This window comes from Nerophis ophidion, linkage group LG01 (genome assembly GCF_033978795.1).
Source record: "Nerophis ophidion isolate RoL-2023_Sa linkage group LG01, RoL_Noph_v1.0, whole genome shotgun sequence".
NCBI lineage: Eukaryota > Metazoa > Chordata > Actinopteri > Syngnathiformes > Syngnathidae > Nerophis > Nerophis ophidion.
Window position 1 is genome coordinate 55,339,279 of NC_084611.1, and position 27,500 is coordinate 55,366,778.

The 27,500-nt window shown below is 39.5% G+C and overlaps 1 protein-coding gene across 5 annotated transcripts in view; it reads left to right on the plus strand.

Annotated features, from left to right (window-relative positions):
- sh3pxd2aa (SH3 and PX domains 2Aa) overlaps positions 1–27,500 on the plus strand; it is a 232,777-nt gene that overhangs the window by 132,743 nt on the left and 72,534 nt on the right. For 4 of the 5 annotated variants that reach the window (XM_061907796.1, XM_061907815.1, XM_061907821.1 and 1 more), the window contains one exon: positions 24,842–24,886. The exons of the other annotated variant lie outside the window; for it this stretch is intronic. In XM_061907796.1, coding sequence (XP_061763780.1) covers positions 24,842–24,886 — 45 coding nt within the window. The remainder of the gene's footprint in view (positions 1–24,841; positions 24,887–27,500) is intronic. 5 annotated transcript variants of the gene reach the window in all.

The following is a 27,500-nucleotide window of genomic DNA, read 5'->3' on the forward strand; positions in this document are numbered from 1 at the left end:
TATCTCGATATATTTAGGCCATATCACGATACATGATATATATCTTGATATTTTGCCTTACACTTGATGCATATAATCACAGCAGTATGATGATTCTATGTGTCTACATTTAAACATTCTTCTTCATACTGCATTAATATATGCTCACTTTAAACTTTCATGCAGAGAGGGAAATCACAAATACATCAATTGACAAACTGTATTTATTAAACAGTTATTAAGCAGTGGCACAAACATTCATGTCATTTCAGAACAGAAAGTGCAAGATTGTCAGAGACATTTTAAAACAAGTTATGAGTGCACTTTTGTGCATGATGTCACTAAGATGACATAAAGACAACACTATATTAAAGTGCACTTTTTGTTCAGAACGCCACTACAATAGTTTAGAACAAATAAAGTGCACTTTTGTGCATGAAGTCACACAAGATATTTCAATAACTGTCAAATAAAAATGAGCTGCATATAGGTTACTGCAAACGTTATCTACTTATATTGTTGACAATTTTTTTAATACGGTGTTAATGTGGTAATGGTTGCCTCGGCATTTTGTTGGCGTGCCACCGAACGGAGATGTTGACATGCAGAGTTTCAAGCACTCTTCATTCTCTAGCGGGTGACTTTTCAAATGATGCTTCATATATTAGCAGTAGTGCTACTTTTTGTAGCAACAGTTTTGTGAAGTGAAGTGAAGTGAAGTAAATTATATTTATATAGCGCTTTTCTCTAGTGACTCAAAGCGCTTTACATAGTGAAACCCAATATCTAAGTTACATTTAAACCAGTGTGGGTGGCACTGGGAGCAGGTGAGTAAAGTGTCTTGCCCAAGGACACAACGGTAGTGACTAGAATGGCGGAAGCGGGAATTGAACCTGCAGCCCTCAAGTTGCTGGCAAGGCCACTCTACCAACCGAGCTATGCCGCCCAACACTTGACAAAGTACGGTTGTCTGTTCCACATATTCCCCCGATGGACCGCCTGCTGTTTTTCTTGGGATTTAATTCTTCCTTCATTTGTTAGCAGAGTCGAACCTTCTCTCTCTCGTATTACCACTCGCACAACAGCTAAAGTTACCAATGCCGCTATCTCTCTGCTCCACGAGGGCGTATATGTACGTGACGTATGTAAGAAGGTGCGCTCGTTTTATGTCTCTGTGAGAAGCAGAGACAAGAGTGAGAAAAGCCTGCAGTATAATGCCCGCAGCTAAAATCAACTGCGTATACTCGAATATCACGATATAGTCATTTTCTATCATCAGTTTGGTGTCCTTAAAATCTGGACATTAACAGACAAGTGGAATTATTGCTTCAAGTTTGAGCATATCTTGCATCATCAACCTTTGCATCGCAACTTTTTTTAATTCAATTAAAAAAAAAAATACTTTGTAAACATTGTTTATTTTCTAACTACAACACTGTATTCTGCTGAGTTAGTGAAATATCCCATTATTATCATTATTATAAAATATTGACTCAATTATTTGAAGGCTTTGGACTTCTCTATGTGAACATTGCCTCCAGCAATCATAATCCTGATAAAATGTTGCCTTTTTCTCTTTCATCCTATGTCGTAGTCCTGGGTTAAAGTGCAATGATCTTTTCACTCTTTTCTCCTTACACTTTACATCCTTTCTAACTGAGCTACTGTGTAGACCCGACCTGGGCAAATTAAGCCCCGGGGGCCACATGCGGCCCATTAAGCTTTTCAATTTAGCCCGCCGGATATTCCCAAATGTTTTTTTTTAAGATCTTTTTAAGATGGAAAGTGTTAGCTGCCATTATGATGTGCAGTGATGTTTTCTAATGACCGTAAGTCTTCAACTATACTAAGTGTTTTAATGGTTGGACTCTGCGCTTTTACTATGGTCATCCAATCAGTTACTATGGTCATCTAATTAGTTACTATGGTCATGTACGTCACAGCAGCTCGGACATGGCACGGAGTAGTGTGGGCGGGGAGTGTTTACAAAGACGCGATAGGAGATTTTCACAACAAAGTTCTAAAGCTTAGTGATGTATCAGATATATCAGATTGTAGGCATGTTTATTTTGTACCCTTCGCGTTCATATTTCACTGTTTGTTGCATTTTTGTTGCGTTTCACTTGATTGTAAAATGTGTCGATCAAAAGGGGGTGTGACATTCATTTTTTGTCAATATTCAGGGTTTTATCGTTCATAGAAAAATGTGCCATTCCATTACGTTTTTTAAGGCGGTCTGTCATAACGTTTTTAGCATTCAATCAGACATTATTGTGAGGTCTTGTATTAAATATACTGGCCCCCAGACACATTTTTTTCTCTAAATGTGGCCCTTGAGTCAAAATAACTGCTTGGGCCTGGTGTAGAACAGTTTCCCTTGTGGATCATTAAAGTCTAAGTCTAAGTAAGGGTAACATATTATCCCTCTCAGAATCCTTTTATTCATGGAAAACTTCAGTTGATCCTTGATTTATTTAATGATTAGACATGCTTTATAAGCATAGCTTAGCTTAGCTTACCGCTTGTCCCGTTTGGGTCGTGAGGGGAGCTGGAGCTTATAATATTTTAGCAAAATGTACAAACCCAGTTTCCATATGAGTTGGGAAATTGTGTTAGATGTAAATATAAATCGAATACAATGATTTGCAAATCCTTTTCAACCCATATTCAATTGAATGCACTACAAAGACAAGATATTTGATGTTCAAACTAATACATTTTATATATTTTTTGCAAATAATAATTAACTTAGAATTTCATGGCTGCAACACATGCCAAAATAGTTGGGAAAGGGCATGTTCACCACTGTGTTACATCACCTTTTCTTTTAACAACACTCAATAAATGTTTAGGAACTGAGGAAACTAATTGTTGAAGCTTTGAAAGTGGAATTCTTTCCCATTCCTGTTTTATGTAGAGCTTCAGTCGTTCAACAGTCCGGGGTCTCCGCTGTCGTATTTTACGCTTCATAATGCGCCACACATTTTCCATGGGGGACAGGTCTGGACTGCAGGCGGACCAGGAAAGTACCCGCACTCTTTTACTACGAAACCACGCTGTTTTAACTAACGTGGCTTGACATTGTCTTGCTGAAATGATAACGTTGCTTGGATGACAACATATGTTGCTCCAAAACATGTATGTACCTTTCAGCATTAATGGTGCCTTCACAGATGTGTAAGTTACCCATGCCTTGGGCACTAATACACCCCCATACCATCACAGATGCTGGCTTTTGAACTTTGCGCCTATAACAATCCGAATGGTTATGTTTCTCTTTGTTCCGGAGGACACCACGTCCACAGTTTCCAAATATAATTTGAAATGTGGACTTGTAAGACCACACAACACTTTTCAACTTTGCATCAGTCCATCTTAGATGAGCTCGGGCCCAGCTAAGCCAGCGGCGTTCCTTGTTGTTGTTGATAAATGGGTTTTGCTTTGCATAGCAGTTTGAACTTGCACTTACAGATGTAGCGACCAACTGTAGTTACTGACAGTGCTTTTATGAAGTGTTCCTGAGCCCATGTGGTGATATCCTTTAAATCCTGATGTCTGTTTTTTATGCAGTACTGCCTGAGGGATCAAAAGTTTGTAATATCATCGCTTACGTGCAGTGATTTTTCCAGATTCTCTGAACCTTTTGATGATTTCACGGACCGTAGATGGTAAAATCCCTAAATTCCTTCCAATAGCTTGTTGAGAAATGTTGTTTTAAAACTGTTTGACAATTTGCTTACAAATTGGTGACCCTCGCCCAATCCTTGTTTGTGAATTACTTAGCATTTCATGGAATCTGCTTTTATACCCAATCATGGCACCCACCTGTTCCCAATTAGCCTGCACACCTGTGGGATGTTCCAAATAAGTGTTTGATGAGCATTCTTCAACTTCATCAGTATTTATTGCCACCTTTCCCAACTTCTTTGTCACATGTTGCTGGCATCAAATTCTAAAGTTAATGATTATTTGCTAAAAAAAAAAAAGTTTATCAGTTTGAACATCAAATTTGTTGTCTTTGTAGCATATTCAACTGAATATGGGTTGAAAATTATTTGCAAATCATTGTATTCCGTTTATATTTACATCTTACACAATTTTCCAACTCATATGGAAACGGGGTTTGTACAATAAAGAACAAAAAAAGGACTAAACATACCAGAAAAAGGTTTGAAAAAAGCAATGCTATGATCTGTTGCACCGGATGATTTCCTTTGTTGTTTTTGTTTATTCTCCTCAATTTACTGCACTCTTTTGTTGTCAGTGCTCCTTTCTTCTTTTGTTTATTTTTTCACACCAGTATCTGTTTGACTAATCAGGACTCACACCTGTTCTAATCACTCCCCTAATCCCAAGTGTCTCAAAGGGCTGCACAAGCCACAACGACATCCGGAGTTCAGAGCCCACATAAGGGCAAGGAAAAACTCACAACCTGGTGGTTAAGTTCCTGCCGTGTGCCGCACTTCTGTTTTTGCCTAAATTTAGATTAAAACTTATTTTTTACCTGCAAGCTGGCTGCCGCCCTTCGCATTTTCGGAATAGCAAACACTTCACAACATGCCTGCATATGACACAACGCTTAATTAAGCCTACCTCTCATACATAGAGATGGGCGTTGTTTACATTTACACTCTCTTTAGCGCCGCCCTAGTGAAAGATGTGTGAAAATGGATAAAAATGGTCTTACCATGGTTTCTGTCGAAGCACAAACCTTCTTAAATTGATAGAAATCTCACTGTTTGTATTAAACATATGTAAAAAGGTCTCTTTTCGGTGAGGGTTCTCCTGAGTCCGAAATATCCTCCGTGAGCCTGGTAGACAATTTGAATACAGTCTTTTTTATTAAACACCACAGTCTGGAATTGCTTTTCAGCTATCTCTCCAGCTCACAACCACAACAACGTGTCTCGTGCCGGCTGCTGCTAATAAAGGCGACAGGTGATTGGACAACAAGCCCACCTGGGCCATCTACTAATATGTAGCGTCTTCAAGGCCGGTCCTGGCACACACCCATTCCGTGGCAGGCCCGCAGGCCACACCACCTCTCCACCACCTACCCCACTGATGAAAGTATTTGTCAAGCGACTTTTTGTCCTACTAATTTTAGCGATCCTTGAACTCACTCGTGTACAACTTTCTCCGACGCTGCCGCAGAAAGACGTGTTTTATGCCGCTTCATCTTTGTCTCTTTTTGTCGATCATACTTTTTATGCTGTGCGTGAATGCACAAAGGCGAGCGTTTTTTTTTTGCTCTCGCTCTGTCCACCTCCCAACTCCCACTCCAACAACGTGTCTCGTGCCGGCTGCTGCTAATAAAGGCGACAGGTGATCAGATAACAAGGCCCACCTGGGCCATCTACTCACCTGTCGCCGTCTTCGAGGCCGGTGCTGGCACACCCTGTTCTGCAGCGGGCCCGAAGGCCACGCCCCCCTCCAGAACATACTTCACTGATGGTATTATTTAGCGAGCGCCATTTTGTCCTACTAATTTCAACGATCCTTGAACTCACTCCTGTACAACTTTATCCCAAGCTGCCCGTGTTTCATGCCGCTACATCTTTGTCTCATTTTGTCCACCAAACGTTTTATGCTGTGCGTGAATGCACAAAGGTGAACAGTGTTGATTTTATCGACGTGTTCGAATGCTAATGAGGCATGTATAGTCAATGCATGACAGCAACCTAATCGGTGCTAACATGCTAAATAGGCTAACTGTATGTACATAATGCATCATTATGCCTCATTTGTAGGTATATTTGAGCTCATTTGATTTCCTTTACTTATATCCTCTTTGTATTTAATTTATATTTTTCAAGACGGAGGGTCGCAGCTTGCTGCGATGATTGTTCTCCCGGGGAGTAGTATGTGGAATGATACGTGTCTTGAAAAGCGCTATGTAAATCTAATCTAATATTAATATTGATATTATTATTAAGTTGAAAGCCCCAGTCCTGTCTTTTGCTGAGACCTACAAAGTGTTTATAGTGTAAGTAATGTTTGATTGTAATGTGCATCTTAGCTTTAGTTTCATTTACCAAATTTGGAGGTGTTGAAATTGCCATGTTAACCAATCTCGATGTTAAATCATTCTGTGCGAGTGTAGCTTGAAGCATGACCTTGGGATGCAGAGATGGCAGGCAAACTGCAGTTGAAAATGTAATAATGACAAAACAAAGCAAAACCGATGTGGGCGGAAAAGTAGCCCGTGGTTAAGCAGGAAAAACTTACTACAGGTTCAAGAAACTCAAAACAAGCAATGCCGCAAGGCGCAAAACATGATCCGGGCCTTTCCTCTGGAATTAAGGATAATACATTAAATTTATAAGCCACTTAAAAAAAAAAAACCAAGCACACTTAGATGATAATAAAACAATGAAGGGTAGAAAATCAACATGAAACAAACAAAGGACAGAGTCGAGGCAGTTACACTGAGTATGCAATTTTGTGGTTTTAGGGTGTGGTTTGAATGCTTTTTACTTGGAGCGTGATGCTTATTTATGCTACTTTGTAATTGGAATGGAAGCTGAAAGCGAGGACTTTGGTCCATCAATCCTCGACTGCAGACTTCTCTGGCCAAGAAGGAGCCTGAGCTGGTAAGCAGAGTTGAGAGATTCTTGCTTTGGCTCCAGCGGTGCACCATCAACAGTGTGTATAGTGCAGATGGGACAATGCTGACCTTGACCCGGGGATGTTGCGTGTTGGTCGGTGGAGTACGCATGACGTTTGAGTGCATCCGGCAGTGGAGGTTCCTCTATGGGGTCTTGGAGCACTAGGAGGTTAACCCCTTCACTACTGTTACCCCAGGTGGCCCTTGGCAAAGGCCTAGTACCTGACTTCCCCCTAGCCAGGGATATGGTGAAGACCTCAACGGCGGGGCAGGCGGAAGACGGTAGATTTAAGAAGTATCACAACAGCGGGAGAAGGCTGCAGAAGAAAAGGGTCCCCAGTCGTTTTGGACTCCATGCCACTGGACCCTGACCCGATTCTGTCAAGGATCGTGTGGTGACTGTCTGTGCACCAGTCTCCCCACGTTAAACAAAGTCACGCACAGGCATCCTCAATAAAGGGATACACCCCTACCAGTCATACTCGATCGAGTGACCGCCGATGATGATGACTTCAAAGATGGTCTCAAATTCACTGATACACATTCCAATGAGAAGTCTGGGGACTAGGCTATCTTATCTGGGACTCAGGTCATCAAGGGTTTTACAAATCTTCTATGACGTTCCTGAAGGCTTTGGGTGTTGTGGGGCTGTCTTGGTTGATGCGCCGATCCAGCTTTGTGTGGACATAACAAAACATGGAGTTAGGGAGCACACAACGCCTCGAGGTGGTGGCTCCAAAGGGTGTGTTCCAACTGCATGGGCATTACACTCCTCAACCCTCCTAATAAGGGTCCTGAAAAGCGTGGTTTTTGGATAGTGGATTGCGGAAGGAGAAGTTTAGCTGTAGTCCTGGCTCTAGAACAGTGAACAAACGTTTTCCCCCTTCTCTAGGGTGCATGGGAGTTTGTCCAACCAGTCTGCATACAGTAGGTCTTGTCGGGATCCCAGCAAGAACATCCAGAAGCTGCAGTACTTACAGAATAGTGCTGCTAGGATCCTGATGAGAGTGCGGAAATACGACCACATCACAACACTTCTCAAATCCCTTCACTGGCTTCCTGTTCCACTCAGGATTGAATACAAAGTCTCCCTACTAACCACCAGTGCCTCCATGGTAATGCCCCCACTCTACCTCAAAGAACTGCTCATCTCCAGACAGGCAAACCTCTTTCAAGCTCCGAGGACAAAGTTACAAACAATGGGAGACTGGGCTGTCTACTCCGCTGCTCCCCCAGTCTGTGGAACGCTCTCCCTGACCACCTGAGGGCACTACAGACTGTGGATGCTTAATGGACTTAAAAACCCTTCTTTAAAAAAAAACAAAAACTTTTTTTTTAGATTTATGCGTGCTAGTTCTGGCTTTTAAGCTGTTCTAGTTTTTATTTATTTTTTATTGTATTATCTTTTATTTTTTTAATACACTGTAGCACTTTGAGGTTGTTTGCTCAATGTAAAGTGCTTCATCCATCCATCCATCCATTTTCTACCAGTTGTCCCGTTTGGGGTCACGGGGGGTGCTGAAGCGTATCTCAGCTGCGTTCGGGCGTAAGGCGGGGTACACCCTCGACAAGTCGCCACCTCATCACAAATAATATCTATTATTATTATTATTATTATTATTATTATTATTATCAAGCTTTTTGGACTTTGTGGCATTTGCTTTGACTCTCAGGGAGTCCTGTTTGGGGGGGTCAGCTGTTCAGTCCCAGGGTTTGATCCGCATTGATTTTTTTTTGTTTAGACTCAGCCAAAGCTGCTCTTTTTCACTGATTGTGCACATCGGAATGAATCTGTCAACTGCATCAAGTCTTTATGAGTTGTGTCTTTTTATATCCTTGTAGTCGAGATGATGTCGTCCGTGTTTTATCCTGTTCCTTAATGTCTTTGACAACAAACAATTTTGGGCTTCATCCCGTCCTCCATTTCACTTTAATGTAGTTATTACAGTTGGTGCTCCCATTTTTTTATCCTGTTTCCTCAACTCTTGGCGATGTCAATGTTGCGTTTTGCAAGATGCTCATTGATGGATAAGTCTGCTCCTTTTCAGCCTGGGTCTTTGCTTCAGGAAATCCACGGTGAACTTTATGACGATGACAGGCGTGATGATATTCCTGCTAGACATTTTTTTAAAAGCATGTTTTGATGTTGTTGACATCCTCATCCAAGCCCTTTGATTGCATAAAGTAGGCCACCGGTTGCAGTGTTTCGAGCAGCAGCATCTTGTCCTCCTTTTATTATCAGCTGTTCTACTATTAGGCATGCTGTTAAGTGAAGCCCAGCTATAATCACAGACTCTTGTACTACCTAATCATTTGAGGTATGTCACCTTCATGCTAATTTTGACTTATTTAAAACATTCACTTTCTCTTCCAGTTTTCAAAGTATTGCAATATAACTCCTCACTTCCTTATAATGTTTTTGACAAGTGTTTCATGTCAGCATGCTGTCTATTAAGTGGAGCAAAAATTTTCATCAGAGATGTCCGATAATATCGGACTGGCGATAAATGCTTTAAAAATGTAATATCGGAATTTATCGGTATCTGCTTGAAAAAGTAAAATGTATGACTTTTTAAAACGCAGCTGTACAGAGTGGTACACGGACGTAGGGAGAAAAAACAGAGCGCCAATAAACCTTGAAGGCACTGCCTTTGCGTGCCGGCCCAGTCACATATTAACTACGGCTTTTCACACACAAACAAGTGAATGAAATGCATACTTGGTCAACAGTTATACAGGTCACACTTTACGAAGAATGGGGGGCCGGGCTTTCTGCTCCGCCGCTCCCAGTCTGTGGAACACTCTCCCTGACCACCTGAGGGCACCACAGACTGTGGATGCTTTTAAAAAAGGCTTAAGAACCCTTCTTTTTAAATACGCCTTTGTTTTTTTTGTTTTTTAGATATATGCATACTAGTTCTAGCTATCAGGCTGTTCTAGCTTTTTTTTGTATTTATTTTTTAAATTTTTTTTTAATACACTAGCACTTTGTGGTTGATTACTCAATGTAAAGTCCCATCCATCCATTTCTACCGCTTCTTCATTTCGGGGTCACAGGGGGTGCTGGAGCCTATCACAGCTGGATTCGGGCGGAAGGCGTTGTACACCCTGGACAAGTCGCCACCTCATCACAGGGCCAACACAGATAGACAGACAACATTGACAGTCACATTCACGCACTAGGGTCAATTTAGTGTTGCCAATCAACCTATCCCCCGGTGCATGTCTTTGGCGGTGGTAGGAAGCCGTAGTACCCGGAGGGAACCCACGCAGTCACGGGGAGAACATGCAAACTCCACAAAGAAAGATTTCGAGCCCGGGATCAAACTCAGGATTACTCAGGACCTTCGAATTGTGAGGCACATGCACTAATCCCTGTCTCCACCGAGCTGCCCTCAATGTAAAGTGCTTTTTACAAATACAATCTATTATTATTATTATTATTACTACACTTTGGGTGGCCGTATAAACAACTTTAACACTGTTACAAATACGCGCCACACTGTGAACCCACACCAAACAAGAATGACAAAACACATTTCGGGAGAACATCTGCACCGTAACACAACATAAACACAACAGAACAAATACCCAGAACCCTTTGCAGTACTAACTCTTCTGGGACGCTACAATATACAATAACCCGCTACCCCCTCCACCTCTCCTCAACCCTGCCCACCTCAACCTCCTCATCCCCTCTCAGGGAAAGCATGTCCCAAATTCCAAGCTGCTTTTTTGAGGCATGTTAAAAAAAAAAAAAATGCACTTTGTGACTTCAATAATAAATATGGCAGTGCCATGTTGGCATTTTTTTTTTCCATAACTTGAGTTGATTTATTTTGGAAAATCTTGTTACATTGTTTAATGCATCCAGCGGGCATTACAACAAAATTAGCCATAATAATGTGGTAATTCCACAACTGTATATATCTGTTGATAATGGAATCGATAATTAAAGAGTTGGACACTATCGGAATATCGGCAAAAAAGCCATTATCGGACATCTCTAATTTTCATTCAACATTGTTACATGTTTCCCGACTCTCTTCAGCTTTGAAACTTGGATGTTGGAGCTTGTTTCCTCGGGATAGTTAGCACGTCCATGCATGTGCGCCAGTCTACATTTCTGCCAGTGGGTGCTCGGTATGTGTGTGTATTAGTCTTGTCCCGATACCATTATTTTGGTACCGGTACCAAAAGTATTTTAGTACTTTTCGGTACTTTTCTAAATAAAGAGGACCACAAAAAGTGTCATAATTGGCTTTCATTTAACAAAAAAATCTTAGGTTACATTAAACATGTGTTTCTCTTTGCAATTTAGTCCTCAAATAAGATAATGGACCTACTAGACAACTTGTCTTTTAGTGGTAAATAACAAACAAAGGCTCCAAATATAGTCTGTTGACATATGCAGTAACATATTTTGTCATTTATCATTCAATTATTTTGTAAAAAAATATTATGGACAATTGGTAGAAAGTGAATTATTAATCTACTTGTTCATTTACTGTTAATATCTGCTTACTTTCTCTTTTAACATGTTCTATCTACACTTCAGTTCAAATGTAATAATCACTTATTCTTCTGTTGTTTGATACTTTACATTGGGTATCAATCAGATACCAAATAAGTTACAGGATCATACATTGGTTATATTAAAAGTCCTCATGTGTCCAGGGGACATATTTACTGACTTTATAAACATAACATACATTTAAAAAAAAAAAAAGGTGTTGTGATGTTAGAAAATATCAATTCAATCATAGTAGTATCGACTCAATACGCTATTGTATGTGATATCATTACAGTGGATTTTAGGTGTAGTTCCACTAATGCTGATTGTTTATATTGTTGCGTCCCAGTTTGCGATTTACCCTGGATAACCTTAGGCCCCCTCTACACTAAGGTTATCCAGATAAAATCCCACCTAACCTTATCCTCGTCCACACACACACAATGGTCGTTTAAGACCCCCTGGCTCCCTCCGTCAGCCGGCACAACGCGACCTAGTACGCATGCGCAGAAAATGCGCACGTCATAGTCACCTCCAGTGTAGCTTTGTGTGCAAGTTCTTAAATTAAATGTAACTTCTCTGAACAACATCCAGTGTGTGGTGTACTGGAATCCAGTGTGCTGTGGGGCACTATTGTGGTGAATCACACCTGAGTCATCATAAATTAATACAATCTGTATTAGACACATAAAAAATGTGATAAAGAACATTCTACATCAATCAATCTCTGGATCTAGATGTCTGGTCAGGACACTCACTCTTTTGCCTTCACCTTCATTGTCCATTCGTTTTTTGGTGACTTTATATATACTCTGGACCTAGACGTTGAGTCCGTGACGTACATGGCGGACAATAACTGATACAGTCTGCTTTGCCAGTCCAGAAGCATTCACTGTTTTCTGTAGTCTTCCATCGACGACCAGGTAATACACAGCACATGCTACCTTTTTTAATCACATCCACGGGAACCCACATTCTTGTTGTCTCGACTTCGACAAATTGACTAAGTTTTTCGGTAAGTAGAATCACAGCTGACCTGGACATTCGAAAGCTCTCTTGCCTCTGAGATGTGTTGTATGATTTCCACAAGCGTCTGTACAGACTGAAGGAGAAACATGGGAGTTAGCTCCGAGTTACGAAACCACTTCGTCATGAAGCTGGCTGTGGCGCGTTCTTTCCCGTCGTCACTTAGCGTTTATTAGCCGGAGATTCAAGAAATAGACAGCGCATTTACACATTTCAAAAATTGTCCGAGGAGGGGGACCTCACACGATAGTTTAGTCCAGTGTTTTTCAACCTTTTTTGAGCCAAGGCACATTTTTTGCATTGGAAAATAACCTTAGGCACACCACCAGCAGAAATCATTCAAAAACAAAACTCGGTTGACAGTAGAAAGTCGTCGTCGCAATTGTTGGATATGACTTTAAAGCATAACTTTAGCTCTTGTCTCAAAGTAGGTGTACTGTCACTACCTGTCACATCACCCTCTGACTTATTTGAAATTTTTGGTGTTTGATTATTTTATTAATGTTTAGACAGAGATTACCAGAACAGAAAAACAGCAATAAACTTTTTTTTTTTCAAAAAGAGAAAAATTAAATCAAATCAAATAAAGCTAAAATATAAATAATAATACTTATACATAGAAGACAAAGAACAAACATCCACCCCAGAAAGGAACACAAAAAAAATTAAAACAAATAAAAAAAAAAAAAAATAATAAATAAACTAAACCTTACTTAGACTGTCACTTATACAGTAATGACATAAAACATAAATATACTGTACGTAGACCTGCAGTATGTAAGCCAACCAGAATACTGTTAAAAAAATAAAAATCACTGTTGTACCTTTGTTGATGGTTGGTCAAAAAAGGTCAGAAAACACCTCCACACCCGATAAAACTTCCTTTCAGAACCCCTCATCACAAGTGTAATTTTCTCTAGTTTGAGATGATATAAAACATCTTTTACCCAGTGTGAAACTGTGGGTGGGGCAGCTTCCTTCCATTTCAAGAGGATCAAGCGGCGCGCTAATAAGGTTGAAAAGGCAATGAGCCTTCGACCACCGACAGGTAATCCTGACCCATCCCCAGTGACCCCAAAAAGCAGCAAAAGAGGATTCAATGTAATGTTAACCCCGAGTACACAAGAGAGTGCTTCACATATACCTTCCCAATATTTCTTTATTTTGGGAAAGGTCCACAGCATGTGTATTAAAGTGGCTTCATCAGCTTTACATTTATCACATGTTGGATCAATATCAGGGTACATTTTGGAAAGCTTAGATTTGGAAATATGAGCTCTGTGTACCACTTTAAACTGAATTAGAGCGTGCCTCGCACACATGGAGGATGAATTCATTTGTTTTAGAACTTTAGTCGATTCTGCTTCAGCAATACGAACTTTGAGATCGTGTTCCCAGGCCTCTTTGATAGCCGACATGAAGGGAGAGCCCAAACCAGATATCAAGCGTAACATTACAGGAATGGCTTTTTTTCTGGTCGGGTTAAAAGATATTACCTCGTCTATGACATTATCAGGAGGTTTGGCAGGGGACCCCGGGATGGAGGCAGACACAAAGTGCCTTACTTGTAAGTATCTGAAAAAAATGAGAGGGTGGTAATTTATATTTAACAGATAATTGTTTAAAGGAAGCAAAAACATTTCCAGCATAAAGATCTTGGAACGTTTTCAGCCCCTGCCTTTCCCACACCCTAAATGTAGCATCCAGCAATGATGGAGGAAATAATGTGTTTGATGCCATTGGGCTGGAGAGACTCATAACTTGGAGTCCAAAATGTTTTCTAAATTGTGTGTATATTTTAATGGAGTTATGAACGATAGGATTATTGAGTTTTGTGTTTGGAGGAAGTGGAATTGCCGCACCAATTAAAGCAGACAGGGACGAGGGGCTACATGAAAGTTTCTCCATTTCCACCCACGCTGGTACGCTAGAATCCGAGTGATGATGTGACCAAAAGGATAGAACACAAAGATTAGTATGTCATATTCTGTTTTTAGTTTTAAACGTTCTTTGTACAAATCTGGAGAAGGAGTTTGTGAATGTTCCTTATCTATATCAGCTATTTGTTTTTCCAATTCCACTTGTTTTGACTTTGAATCCATAATTTTTTTGGCCGTAAATGATATTATTTGGCCCCTGAGATATGCTTTAAGGGCCTCCCAGACAGTAGCCATGGAGACATCTGGCGTCATGTTAATATTTAAAAACAGAGAGATTTGGTCAGACATGAATTCCAGAAAGTTTTCATCCGATAGCAGAAGAGGATTAAATCCCCACAATCGTCTGGGCATATTAACGTCAGGAAAATTTAATTTTATTAAAAGAGGAGCATGGTCGGATACTACTATTGGGTAATATTCACATGTCTGAACCTCTGTAATTAATTTATTATCAATACAAAAATAATCAATTCTACTATATGTTCGATGAGCGCAGGAAAAGAGTATTGTTTGTTTTTCGGGTGTAAGAAACGCCAGATATCTGAGATGCCGTATGTGTTAAGAAATGACTGCATGTAAGAAACTGATTTAAGTGTTGCATATCCTGGCCTAAGAGATGACCGATCCATCCCGGGGTCCAAACAAAAATTAAAATCCCCTCCCATGATCAGCAAATTGGAGTTTAAACAAGGGAGCTGATTAATGACACGAGAAAAAAATTGCGGTTCCATTAGAGTCAGCTACAATTGCGGATGGTGTGAACGAGACACTCTTATTTATCAATATTGCAACACCTCTCGCTTTACCTTGAAAGGTTGAATGAAAGAGCTGCCCCACCCATCAACATCTCAACCGAGCATTGTCTGATTTTTTTAGATGAGTTTCTTGAATAAATGCTATTCCTGCACTTAGATTCCTCAGGTGTGTAAGGGCCTTCTTCCTCTTGACTGGATGGTTTAAGCCTTTAACATTCCATGTTACTACATTAACTGAGCTATTCATTAGTGGAATTAAAAATTGATAGGTTAAAATGAATACTCATTAACAATATGTCTATAATGTATTAAAGGCACAGATGTATTGGTTGTGTAACAAAAGGTAAAAAGGTTAGACTGAGAAAAAGATCAACACAACATTTTATTATCCAATACTTTGGTCCGCATACAGAGACAGTGAAACAAGGTAACCACCCTCCCAACCCCCAGGTGACGCTAGCTGCTGGAACATGCAGCACACCTACCCTAACTAACTGTTTTACTTCCATAACTAGTTTACCCATCTAAATCCTCCCATCCCACTTACTCAGAAGTAAAATAAAACCCACCAATAATAAAAACAAAATACTTTGTATACTCTCAACGCGAACATAAAGTACAATTTTAAAGCATGCCCTTGTCAAAACAGTAAACATATGGCAGAGGTACAGAAAACAGTCTGTGTATAACACGTAACAATATTTACCTCTTGAAACTGAGGCATTATCACATTAATGTATGAAAACTAACCAGTCATGAGTTTTTGGAGTCCTCAGCGAACTTCTCCGCTTCTGCCACAGAGCTGAACGCGGTGCGGGTGCCGTCCGCCTTGGTAATACGGAGTCGCGCCGGGAACAGCAGTGCTGGTTTGAGTCCCATTTTATAAAGCTCCGACATCACCGCCGCGTATTTTCTTCCTCGTAGATCCTAAATGGGTTGTTCCTGAAGCTCAAATCGCCCCTCTTCCTTGCCTCTCGAATCACCACTTCCTTATTATAATACCGGTGAAAGCACACTATGACTGGCCGGGGCTTGCCTCCGGGTCCCAGCTTGGGGGCTGAGCTGCGGTGTGCGCGGTCCAACTCCGGAGGTGATGAGAAAGTATCCGGTCCAAAAACGTCCTGGAAAAGTTGAGCAAAGAATGCACTGGGATGCGGACCTTCAATCCCTTCAGGAAGCCCGATAAGACGAACGTTGCTCCTCCTGCATCTCGGTTAGCCTCGACTTTAGTTTGGTGTTATTGGCATGCAGGCTCTTACCGCAGGCCTCCACTTCAGCTAGGCGCTGAAAACGTCTCCGCATTGTCCTCCAGGGAGTTCAGGCGTTCGCCATGAGTGTTCACAGTCTCCTGGAGCCCGTCGAGTTTCCCATTTACTTCGTCAAATGATTTTTTAATCTCCGTTAGCATGGACGTCCTGAGTTCAGATAGCGAGGCTATTAAATCTTCTTTGCTAATGTTGCTAGCAGCCGCAGCAGCTACAGTCGCATGTTCAGGTTTTTCTCCCGTCTTAGAGCCTTTAGGAGGCATGGCAAAGCAAAAAAAATACTAATAAGCAAAGAACAAAGCAAAACGCTTTCGTGTGAGAGAGTTAAACTATTACATAGGTGGGTTTTAAAAGTTGTGGTATCGGGAGCACGAGGAAAACACACCCTACTCCATGCGCATCAAACCGCTTATTTGGACTTTTTTGCTGTTTTCCTGTGTGTAGTGTGTTTTCGTCTGCGTAGTGCGTACAGCAGATATTTACATCTAAATGTGTATCTATCATGTATACACACATACACATTGGCCCGCCCCAGGCACATTTTTGCTTTCAATGTGGCCCTCGAGTCAAAATATTTGCCCAACTCTGATTTAAGGGGTTATCCGGCTTAGTGTAGACATAACTATAGTGTAGAGGGGCCGTTAATCTTTACATTTCCATATGGATGATATTTTTTTTTTTTTAGTAGACAGTAACAGATTGTATGTGTACACCTCTAGATTGTCCTAATGGCATGTTACGATAAGGGTTCATTTAAGCAGGTAATAAACTGGCTTTCTCATTTGATTCCTAAAAGCTACTCTAATCCAAATTTTTATTTGATCTACTCTATAAGATGTAATAGACTTGGAAGCATTTTAGAAAGAACCATAATTAGTATGGACATTCTGAAAACATTTGTGTAATAATGTTCAGCAGTAAGCACACGCCCGGTCCTCTCTTTGTCGGACACAGATTCTACAAACCATTCCACACCCCCCACAGCTCTGTGTTTTCACCGTAACGCCATTAGTCATTCGAAACATTTATGTCACAGTCAGCAATAAATCGTTTTGCACTGTTATAGATCCTGCTGCTAAACATTGTGTCGGCTCCAGATTAAATTGTGCCCGAAGGATGACCTTGACAGTGTTTACACACACGCTCCGGATCAATTCTGGTTATCTTTAATGTATAATTTTTGGACTGTGTCCTGTATCTTGTGTATTACCGTGATAAAACCTGACATGACAGCACATGTGGTTGGTATTAGAGATGTGTATGTGTATTAGATAGTTGCTTTTTTTTTTTTGCGAATATCCTGATATTGTGATATTGTCCAACTCTTAATTACCGATTCTGATATCAACCGATACACATTATTATGTCAAATTTTGTTGTGATGCCCAGCTGGATGCATTAAACAATGTAACAAGGTTTTCCAAAATAAATCAACTCAACTTATGGAAAAAAATCCCAACATGGCACTGCCATATTTATTATTGAAGTCACAAAGTGCCTCATTTTTTTTAACATGCCTCAAAACAGCAGCTTGGAATTTGGGACATATTCTCCCTGAGAAAGCACCCATCTCCCGAATTCGGAGGTCTCAAGGTTGGCAAGTCTGCTCTAGTATACTCTGGACTGAAGCCGTGTGCCTTCATTGTTTTTGTAGCTGTTGTTTTGCATGTTTAAAAATAATAATGCACTTTGTGACTTCAATAATAAATATAGCAGTGTCATGTTGGCACTTTTTTCCATAACTGGAGTTGAAGTTGTTCTCTTATTTTGGAAAACCTTGTTTTTGATTGATTGTTTGATTGATTGAAACTTAAAAATTAGGCATAATAATGTGTCGATTCCACGACTGTATATATCAGTATCAGTTGATATCGGAATCGGTAATTAAGAGTTGGACAATATCGGAAATCGGCAAAAAAGCCATTATCGGACATCCCTAATACTTAGTGTTGTATCTGATACACCTAATTAATAATGAATACATTAGATTTTCAGAACTTGTCGAGGGCCAATAACAAACTAGCTGGGTGCCAAAAATAATTTAACAGCAGGTGAGGAGAAACGGTGTCTGTTGCCGTGTAGCGTCCAGGCATACACCTAAGGGGAGGGCAAATTAATCAATATATAGTAGGGGTGTCGATACCAAGTGTAGTATTAGGATTAGAGATGTCCGATAATGGCTTTTTTGCCTATTTCCGATATTCCGATATTCTCCAACTCTTAATTACCGATTCTGATATCAACCGATACCGATAAATACAGTCGTGTAATTGACACATTATTATGCCTAATTTTCTTGGATGCATTAAACAATGCAACAAGGTTTTCCAAAATAAATCAACTCAAGTAATGGAAAAAAAAAAGCCAACATGGCACTGCCATATTTATTATTGAAGTCACAAAGTGCATTTTTTTTTTAACATGCCTCAAAAAAGGATTTTGGGACATGCTCTCCCAGAGAGAGCATGAGGAGGTTGAGGTGAGCGGAGTTGGGGGAGGGGGACTGGTATCAGATTTACCCTGGATAACCTGAAGGGGCCTAAGCCGGCTCAGGTTATCCAGGGTAAATCGCAAACCGGGACGCTACAATATAAACAACAACGCCATTTGTGGATCTACACCTAAAATCCACTGTAATGATACCAAATACACTACATATTGAGTCGATACTACTATGATTACATCGATTTATTTTTTATTTTACTTAAATGTATATTATGTTTATAAACTCAGGAAATATGTTCCTGGACACATGAGGACTTTGAAGTAATGTATGATCCTGTAACGACTTGGTACCGGATCGATACCCAAATCGGTGACATCATCCAAAACTAATGTAAAGCATCCAAACGACAGAAGAATAAGTGATTACTGCATTTTAACAGAAGTGAAGATAGAACATGTTGAAAAAGAAATTAAGCAAATATTAACAGTAAATGAAGAAGTAGATTAATAGTTCATTTTCTACCGCTTGTCCTTAATAATTTTGACAAAATAATAGAATGATAAATGACACAATATGTTACTGAATATGTTAGCAGACTAAATTAGGAGCCTTTGTTTGTTTACTTACTACTAAAAGACAAGTTGTCTTGCATGTTCACTATTTTATGTAAACACAAACTTGTAATAAGAAATATATGTTTAATGTACCCTATGATTTTTTTGTTAAAATAAAGCAGATGATGACAATTTTTTGTGGTCCCCTTTATTTAAGCAATAGTGTTCCTGAACACAATCAAGGCATACAAAATAATGACTGTGCATATAAGCCGTGTGCTTGGTATTCTATGTTTATTTATGCATTTATGTTTATCTATTTATTATATTGTGCCTATGTTCTTATGTATTTTTTATGTGTCATCTATGAATTTGCACTAAATTAGTTGTCCACTGCAAAAACTGAAATCTAAGTAAGATTAAGTATCTCAAATAAGGGTGATATTTGCTTATTCTCTGTTTGATAAGATCATTCTTCTCATTAAGCAGATTTTATGTTAGTGTTTTAATTGTTTTAAGGGTTTTGGTCCTAAATGATCTCAGTAAGATATTACTGCTTGTTGCTGAGATTTGATGACCGATATTGAGTAAAAAACATGCTTGTAACTAGAATATCAACTGCTGCAGAGCTGTATCATCAACACTGACAAGTATAAAACTACTTTTTTAAAAGTTTTAATTTCTTATTTCAAGCATGAAAAAAAAAATCGTGATTTTGACACAGTTGTGTATCATATTAAAACAGATTAAAACAGATTTTGCTGTTTTATTTTAAATGAAACAATAGACAATACATACTCATAGTAGTACAGGTATTATTATTAGTCAGAATATACTTATTTAAAGGTATTTTCGGGTTCATTCAGGTTAACTAATTTTATTTGTTTTGGAAAGTCTTAACAAGCCAAATGTTCTTATTCTATTGGCAGATAATTTTGCTTAGTTCAAGTAAAATACCCCTATTTTTTTTTTTTTTAACCCTGACTTTTTGCAGTGTGTACAATGACAATAACGATCAATTCTACAAACCCTGTTTTCATATGAGTTGGGAAATTGTGTTAGATGTAAATATACATGTAATACAATGATTTTTGAATATTTTTCAACCCATATTCAATTAAATGCACTAAAAAGACAACATATTTGATGTTCAAACTCAAACTTTACTTTTTTTTTTGCAAATAATAATTAACTTAAAATTTCATGGCTGCAACACGTGCCAAAGTAGTTGGGAAAGGGCATGTTCACCACTGTGTTACATCACCTTTTCTTTTAACAACACTCAATAAACGTTTGGGAACTGAGAAACCTAATTGTTGAGCTTTGAAAGTGGAATTCTTTCCCATTCTTGTTTTATGTAGAGCTTCAGTCATTCAACAGTCCGGGGTCTCTCTCCGCTGTCGTATTTTACGCTTCGTAATGCGCCACACATTTTCGATGGGAGACAGGTCTGGACTGCAGGCGGGCCAGGAAAGTACCCGCACTCTTTTTTTTACGAAGCCATGCTGTTGTAACACGTGCTGAATGTGGCTTGGCATTGTTTTGCTGAAATAAGCAGGGGCGTCCATGAAAAAGACCGCACTTAGATGGCAGCATATGTTGTTGCAAAACCTGTACGTACCTTTCAGCATTAATGGTGCCTTCACAGATGTGTAAGTTACCCATGCCTTGGGTACTAATGCACCCCTATACCATCACAGATGCTGGCTTTTGAACTTTGCGTTGGTAACAGTCTGCATGGTTCTCTTCCCCTTTGGTCCGGATGACACAGTATTGAATGTTTCCAAAAACAATTTGAAATGTGGACTCGTCAGACCACAGAACACTTTTCCACTTTGCATCAGTCCATCTTAGATGATCTCGGGCTCAGAGAAGCTGGCGGCGTTTCTGGATGTTGTTGATAAATGCTGTTCGCTTTGCATAGTAGAGCTTTAACTTGCGCTTACAGATGTAGCGACCAACTGTATTTAGTGACAATGGTTTTGTGAAGTGTTCCTGAGCCCATGTGGTGATATCCTTTAGAGATTGATGTCAGTTTTTGATACTGTGCCGTCTGAGGGATGGAAGGTCACGGTCATTCAATGTTGGTTTCCGGCCATGCCGCTTACGTGGAGTGATTTTTCCAGATTCTCTGAACATTTTGATTATATTATGGACCGTAGATGTTGAAATCCCTAAATTTCTTGCAATTGCACTTTGAGAAACGTTGTTCTTAAACTGTTAGACTATTTGCTCATACAGTTGTGGACAAAGGGGTGTACCTCGCCCCATCCTTTCTTGTGAAAAACTGAGAATTTTTTGGGAAGCTGTTTTTATACCCAATCATGGCACCCACCTGTTCCCAATTAGCCTGCACACCAGTGGGATGTTCCAAATAAGTGTTTGATGAGCATTCCTCAACTTTATCAGTATGTATTGCCATCTTTCCCAACTTCTTTGTCACGTGTTGCTGGCATTAAATTCTAAAGTTAATGATTAGTTGCCCCAAAAAAAAATTGTTTGCGTTTGAACATCAAATATGTTGTCTTTGTAGCATATTCAACTGAATATGGGTTGAAAATGATTAGCAAATTATTGTATTCCATTTATATTTACATCCAACACAATTTCTCAACTCATATGTAGTCTGTAATCAATTCTTAGAAAAGTACCAAAAAGTGTCAAAATAATTTTCATACCGGTACCAAAATATCGGTATCGGGACAACACTACACTGGTGCATGTTTTGTCGTGGTCAGAGGGGCGGTAAGCGCAAATTAGCAGCTCTTTTTCCATCAGTCTACCCCAGGTCAGCTATGGCTACAAATGTAGCTTACCACCATCAAAGTGTGAATGTGGAGTGAATGAATGATGGGTTCTCTGTTCTCTGTGAAGCACTTTTGAGTGTCTAGAAAAGCGCTGCCCAAAAAGTTTCATTCAAAAAGTGAAACTTACATAAATATATACATTGATTTCACACATACTGATATATTTCAAGGATTTTTTCTATAACTGAAAAGTAATGAAAATCCCCAGAGAATTAGATTACTTATTACCAACAAGAAAAATGATTTTAGCTTGTTGCTGAAATTTAATGACCTATATTGAGTAAAACATGCTTGGAACTAGAATATCAACTGTTGCAAAACTGTCATTAACACTCACAGGCAGGGGCCTCAAACATGCGCCCCGCAGGTACATTGCGGCCCGCGAGACGTTTTTTTGCGGCCCGCACTTCGATATGACAATTTAATGTATGTTTGCAAATGTATGCTAGTTTAATATGACCTTTACTTGACAGCATCATACTTCCCAAAGTTCCCAATTTTCATGGTAGTCCCCTTAGTATCAGGATATCCATTCTCTGGTAATCCCTGCAGATGTTTACCCAATCAACAATACCCAATCAATGGCACTGTTCTTAACGTCCTCTGAATCCTGTACAGACAGCTTGCAAGCCTATTTGATTGTTACATTTGGCTGAGCAGTACACGTGTGATGTTGTAAGACATATTTGCTCAACAGCTACACAAGTCACACTGATGGTGGCCGTAAAAAAAACTTTAACACTGTTACAAATATGTGCCAGACTGTGAACCCCCACCAAACAGGAATGACAAACACATTTCAGGAGAACATCCGCACCGTAATACAACATAAACTCAACAGAACAAATACCCAGAATCCCATGCAGCCCGGACTCTTCTGGGCTACAATACACACACCCACCACCAACCCCCCACACCCCCACCCTCCCTACTTGCGTCGGTTGAAGTTGTATATATTGTAGCCCGGCGGAGTTTGGGCTGCATGGTGTTCTGGGTATTTGTTCTCTTGTGTTTAAGTTGTGTTAGGGTGTGGATGATCTCCCAAAATGTGTTTGGTGTGGGTTCACAGTGTGGCGGATATTTGTAACCGTGTTAAAGTTGTTTATACGGCCACCCTCAGTGTGACCTGTATGGCTGTTGAGTAAGTATGTCTTGCAGCCACTAACGTTGTTCTGTACAAGTCTCGCACATCATGATTTAGAGTTGTCACTTTAGTTGTGTTATGTGCGCAATGACGAGTGGCAGAGTACTAGTTCTCTTATAGATGGTGCTCTATGTGAAGGTATGCCAAGGGTTAAGTGAGATTTATCAAAAAACATTCTAATAAATTGCAGTCAGCCATAAATACTTAATGAATATATTTATTGGATAACATTTCAACAAAATATGAATGTAAGTTCACAAACTGCGAAAAGAAATGCAAAAATGCAATATTCAGTGTTGACAGCTAGATTTTTTGTGGACATGTTCCATAAATATTGATGTTAAAGATTTCTTTTTTGTGAAGAAATGTTTAGAATTAAGTTGATGAATCCAGATGGATCTCTATTACAATCCCGAAAGAGGGCACTTTAAGTTGACTATGTGTAGAAATCTTTATTTATAATTGAATTACTTGTTTATTTTTCAACACATTTTTAGTTATTTTTATATCTTTTTTTCCAAATACTTCAAGAAAGACCACTACAAATGAGCAATATTTTGCCCTTTTATACACTTTAATAAATCAGAAACTGATGACAGTGCTTTATTTTACTTCTTTATCTCTTTTTTTCTAACCAAAACGCTTTGGTCTGATAATGGGGTACTTGAATCAAAAAAAATGTTCACAGAGGGTACATCACTGAAAAAAGGTTGAGAAGCAATGTTGTGGAGTCCTGTTAAAGGCAGTGCAGTCACGGCAGCCGTTAATAATGTTGGCCGAGTGAAAATTGGGACAAATTCGGGGGAATGGTTGCACCGGTAGATTGTCGGGAGGTGCACTGAAATTCAGGACTCTCCCGGAAAAATCGTGAGGGTTGGCTTTCCTGCCTAGCAATGCTAGGACAGGAAGGCCATTCATAGGAGGTGAATTCATTAAAAAGTACATGTTACATTTTTTAAGAAATCTTTTCTTGCGGCCTAGCCTCACCCAGTTTCTGCATCCAGTTGCCCCCAGGTAAATTGAGTTTGAGACCCCTGCTCATAAGTATAAAATAATTTTTTTTAAGTAATAATTTCTTATTTCAAGCATGTAAAAAAAAAAAAGTCATGACTTTGACACAATTGTGTCTCATAATTAAAACAGATGACAGCCAAATCGACTTGGCTGTTTTATTTTCAATGAAACAATAGAAAACATGTACTCATATAGTAGTACAGTTGTTATTATTAGTTAGAATATACTTATTTTAAGGTATTGTTGGGTTCATGGAGGTTAGCTAATTTTACTTGTTTTAGAAAGACCTGACAAGGCAAATGTTCTTGTTCTACTGGCAGATATTTTTTTCTTAGTTCAAATAAAATACCCCTAATTTTTGTATTTTTTTTCTTGTTTTTGAACACTGTGAAAGTCAGGACACATTTGTATTTGTTATATTGGCAGATGAAAGAGAATGCAATGTTGTTATGAAGTCTGGATGTAGCCATTGGCTCAGTCAGTTCATTTTTACCTTTACGTCCCCCTGATTGTCTGTCAATGATTGTGGCGTTCTTCATAATCATCATAAGTAACGTCCAGTTTCCCCATCCAAATCTTTCATTATTATTTATTCATGTATAAACATTTGCCGTGGGTCACTGAACGTGAACTTTGGTACTTTACTTTGAGAGGTCAATTGAAAAATATAGCCTCTATGTTGTTTACTGGGGACGATTAAGTTGTGCATTTTCATTCTGTTGCCATTTTCTTCTCTCTGCCCGACTAAATAATCTGTCTCTGCTTTTTTCCGTCCTGTCTTACATCTGCAGTATGGATGTACGGCATTACAGACAGCCCGAGGAAAGAGGCCTCAGGTAGCTTTGTGTTCCGTTTGTCAATCTGTACGTTTGCATGGCCACAACACAACATGAACGTATTGATTCATTATTCTGACTCAAAAGGCCTTTAAGAATGTGCTCACCCAGAATATATGAATGAAAGTCATAAAGTTCAGTTGCATGTCTGTCAGATCCCTTTAGGCTTTCTATTTTCTCTCTACTCCAGTATTCCCCAACCTGGTCCGCGACGTAGTCCCCAACCTGGTCTGTGACGTATTACCAGGCCACACAACAACTTTAAATAATTTATGAACAACCACATTTTCTACAACTTAACTTCCGCACGTGCTACTAGACACACCAATAAACTTGTTCATAAATGTACAGTCGTGGTCAAAAGTTTTAAAGAACATAATATCATGGCTGTCTTGAGTTTCCAATCATTTCTACAACTCTTATTTTTTTGTGATAGAGTGATTGGAGCACATACTTGTTCAAGGTCACAAAAAAACGTTCATGAAGTTTGGTTCTTTTATGAATGTATCTACTGAAAACGTGAGCAAATCTGCTGGGTCAAAAGTATACATACAGCAATGTTAATATTTAGGAAGTTTCACTGCAATAAAGCGCTTTTGGTATCTATCCACAAGCTTCTAGCAAGCTTCTGGTTGGATTTTTGAGCACTCCTCTTGGCAAAATTGGTGCGGTTCAGCTAAATGTGTTGTTTTTTTTGTGACATGGACTAATTTCTTCAGCATTGTCCACACGTTTTAAGTCAGGACTTTGGGAAAGGCCATTCTAAAACCTTCATTCTAGCCTGATTTAGCCATTCCTTTTTTCGTGATCCGTCACCCGGGTCATGGCATGATTTGGGTTTGTTAGTTTTTCTGTTTTAGTCTGTTTCCTGGGTAAACACCCTTTCCCTTCTTTCTGTTGGTTTCCACGGGCACTGATTCTCCTCACCTGTCTTAGTTTTGCAATTAGTGTTCCCACCAGGTGTTTTGGTTAATCACTCCCCTTTATAGTTTCCTGTCACCCCGCATTAGTTGCTGGGTCAATGTGTGCTATAGGCAACAGTTACGTTCTCCCGTTTTTTTCTCCTCGCTCTAGTGATATTTGTACACTCTAACATTCCCCGTTTTTAACCCTTGGTAAAATTTAGGTTTTTTTAGCTCCACGCTTGCTAGCGTCCGCAGTGTTGTATTTTTGTTTAATTTATTAAAAATACCTTAATCTTACCTGCACAGTACTCCTGCTTGTCCTCTGCCTTGGAAGACGTAACACCTTTACCACTTTTGACGTGTGTTTGGGGTCATTGTCCTGTTGGAACACCCAACTGCGCCCAAGACCTAAGGTTGTCCTGAAGAATTTGGAGGTAATCCTCATTTTTCATTGTCCCACTTAAAGCATCAGTTCCATTGGCAGCAAAACAGGCCCAGAGCATAATACTACACCACCATGCTTGACGGTGGGTTTGGTGTTCCTGGGATTAAAGGCCTCACCTTTTCCCCTCCAAACATATTGCTGGGTATTGTGGCCAAACTGCTCCATTTTTGTTTCATCTGACATCACATGGAAAAAGATAAGACCTTCTGGAAGAAAGTTCTGTGGTCCGATGAAACACAAACTGGTGGAACTGGTGCTTTACAGAGAGTAAATGGGACAATGAAAAATGAGGTTTACCTCCAAATTCTTCAAGAGGAGGCTGGGTCTTGGGCGCAGTTGGGTGTTCCAACATGACAATGACTCCAAAAACACGTCAAAAGTGGTAAAGGAATGACTAAATCAGGCTAGAATTCAGGTTTTGGAACAGCCTTCCCAAAGTCCTGACTTAACTCTAAATGCTTAGTGGCCACATGCATGGACAGCACCTTTTAGCTCCAAAATTTCGTACACTATTGAATTGTGGTCTTATGTGCTTATGTAGACACTTATACTGCCATCTAGTGGTGTCAGAAGAGTATTACATACAATGGAATTTGGGGAAAAAAAGTGTAAAAATATGAATTAGCATGTCACTACACATGAAGTACACGTTTGTTACTCATGGACTAAGTACATCATATCCTCAGATGATTCTTAGTTTTTATTCTTATTAGGGTCCAGTACGCCCAAATAGCAACGAGGAATATAAAAAGCATGTAAACAAACAGCTTGGCGTGTTGACAATTCTGAATAAACAAGTCCATGTCAGAAAATTAAAACATTTAGCTGAACTACACCAATTTTGTCAAGAGGAGTGGTCAAAAATTCAAGCAGAAGCTTGTGGATGGCTACCAAAAGCGCCTTATTGCAGTGAAACTTTCCAAGGGATATGTAACCCAATATTGATATTGCTGTATGGATACTTTTGACCCATTGCTCAGATTTTCCTTAGATCCATAATAAATTCATAAAAGAACCAAACTTCATGATTTTTTTTGTGACCAACCAGTATGTGCCCCAATCACTTCATCACACAAATTAAGAGTTGTTTAAATGTCTTACCCAGGTGGATATCCAAGGAAGGTCGGCCTTCTTAAAGGGGCACACACCTAGACACTTGGGCAAATGTACAGCTTTTTTTGGGGACTTCCAGCAAATAGAGGGACCAATATTGAATTCCTTACCCAGGTGGAATTCCAAGGTCCCTGTATTTGGAAACTCAAAA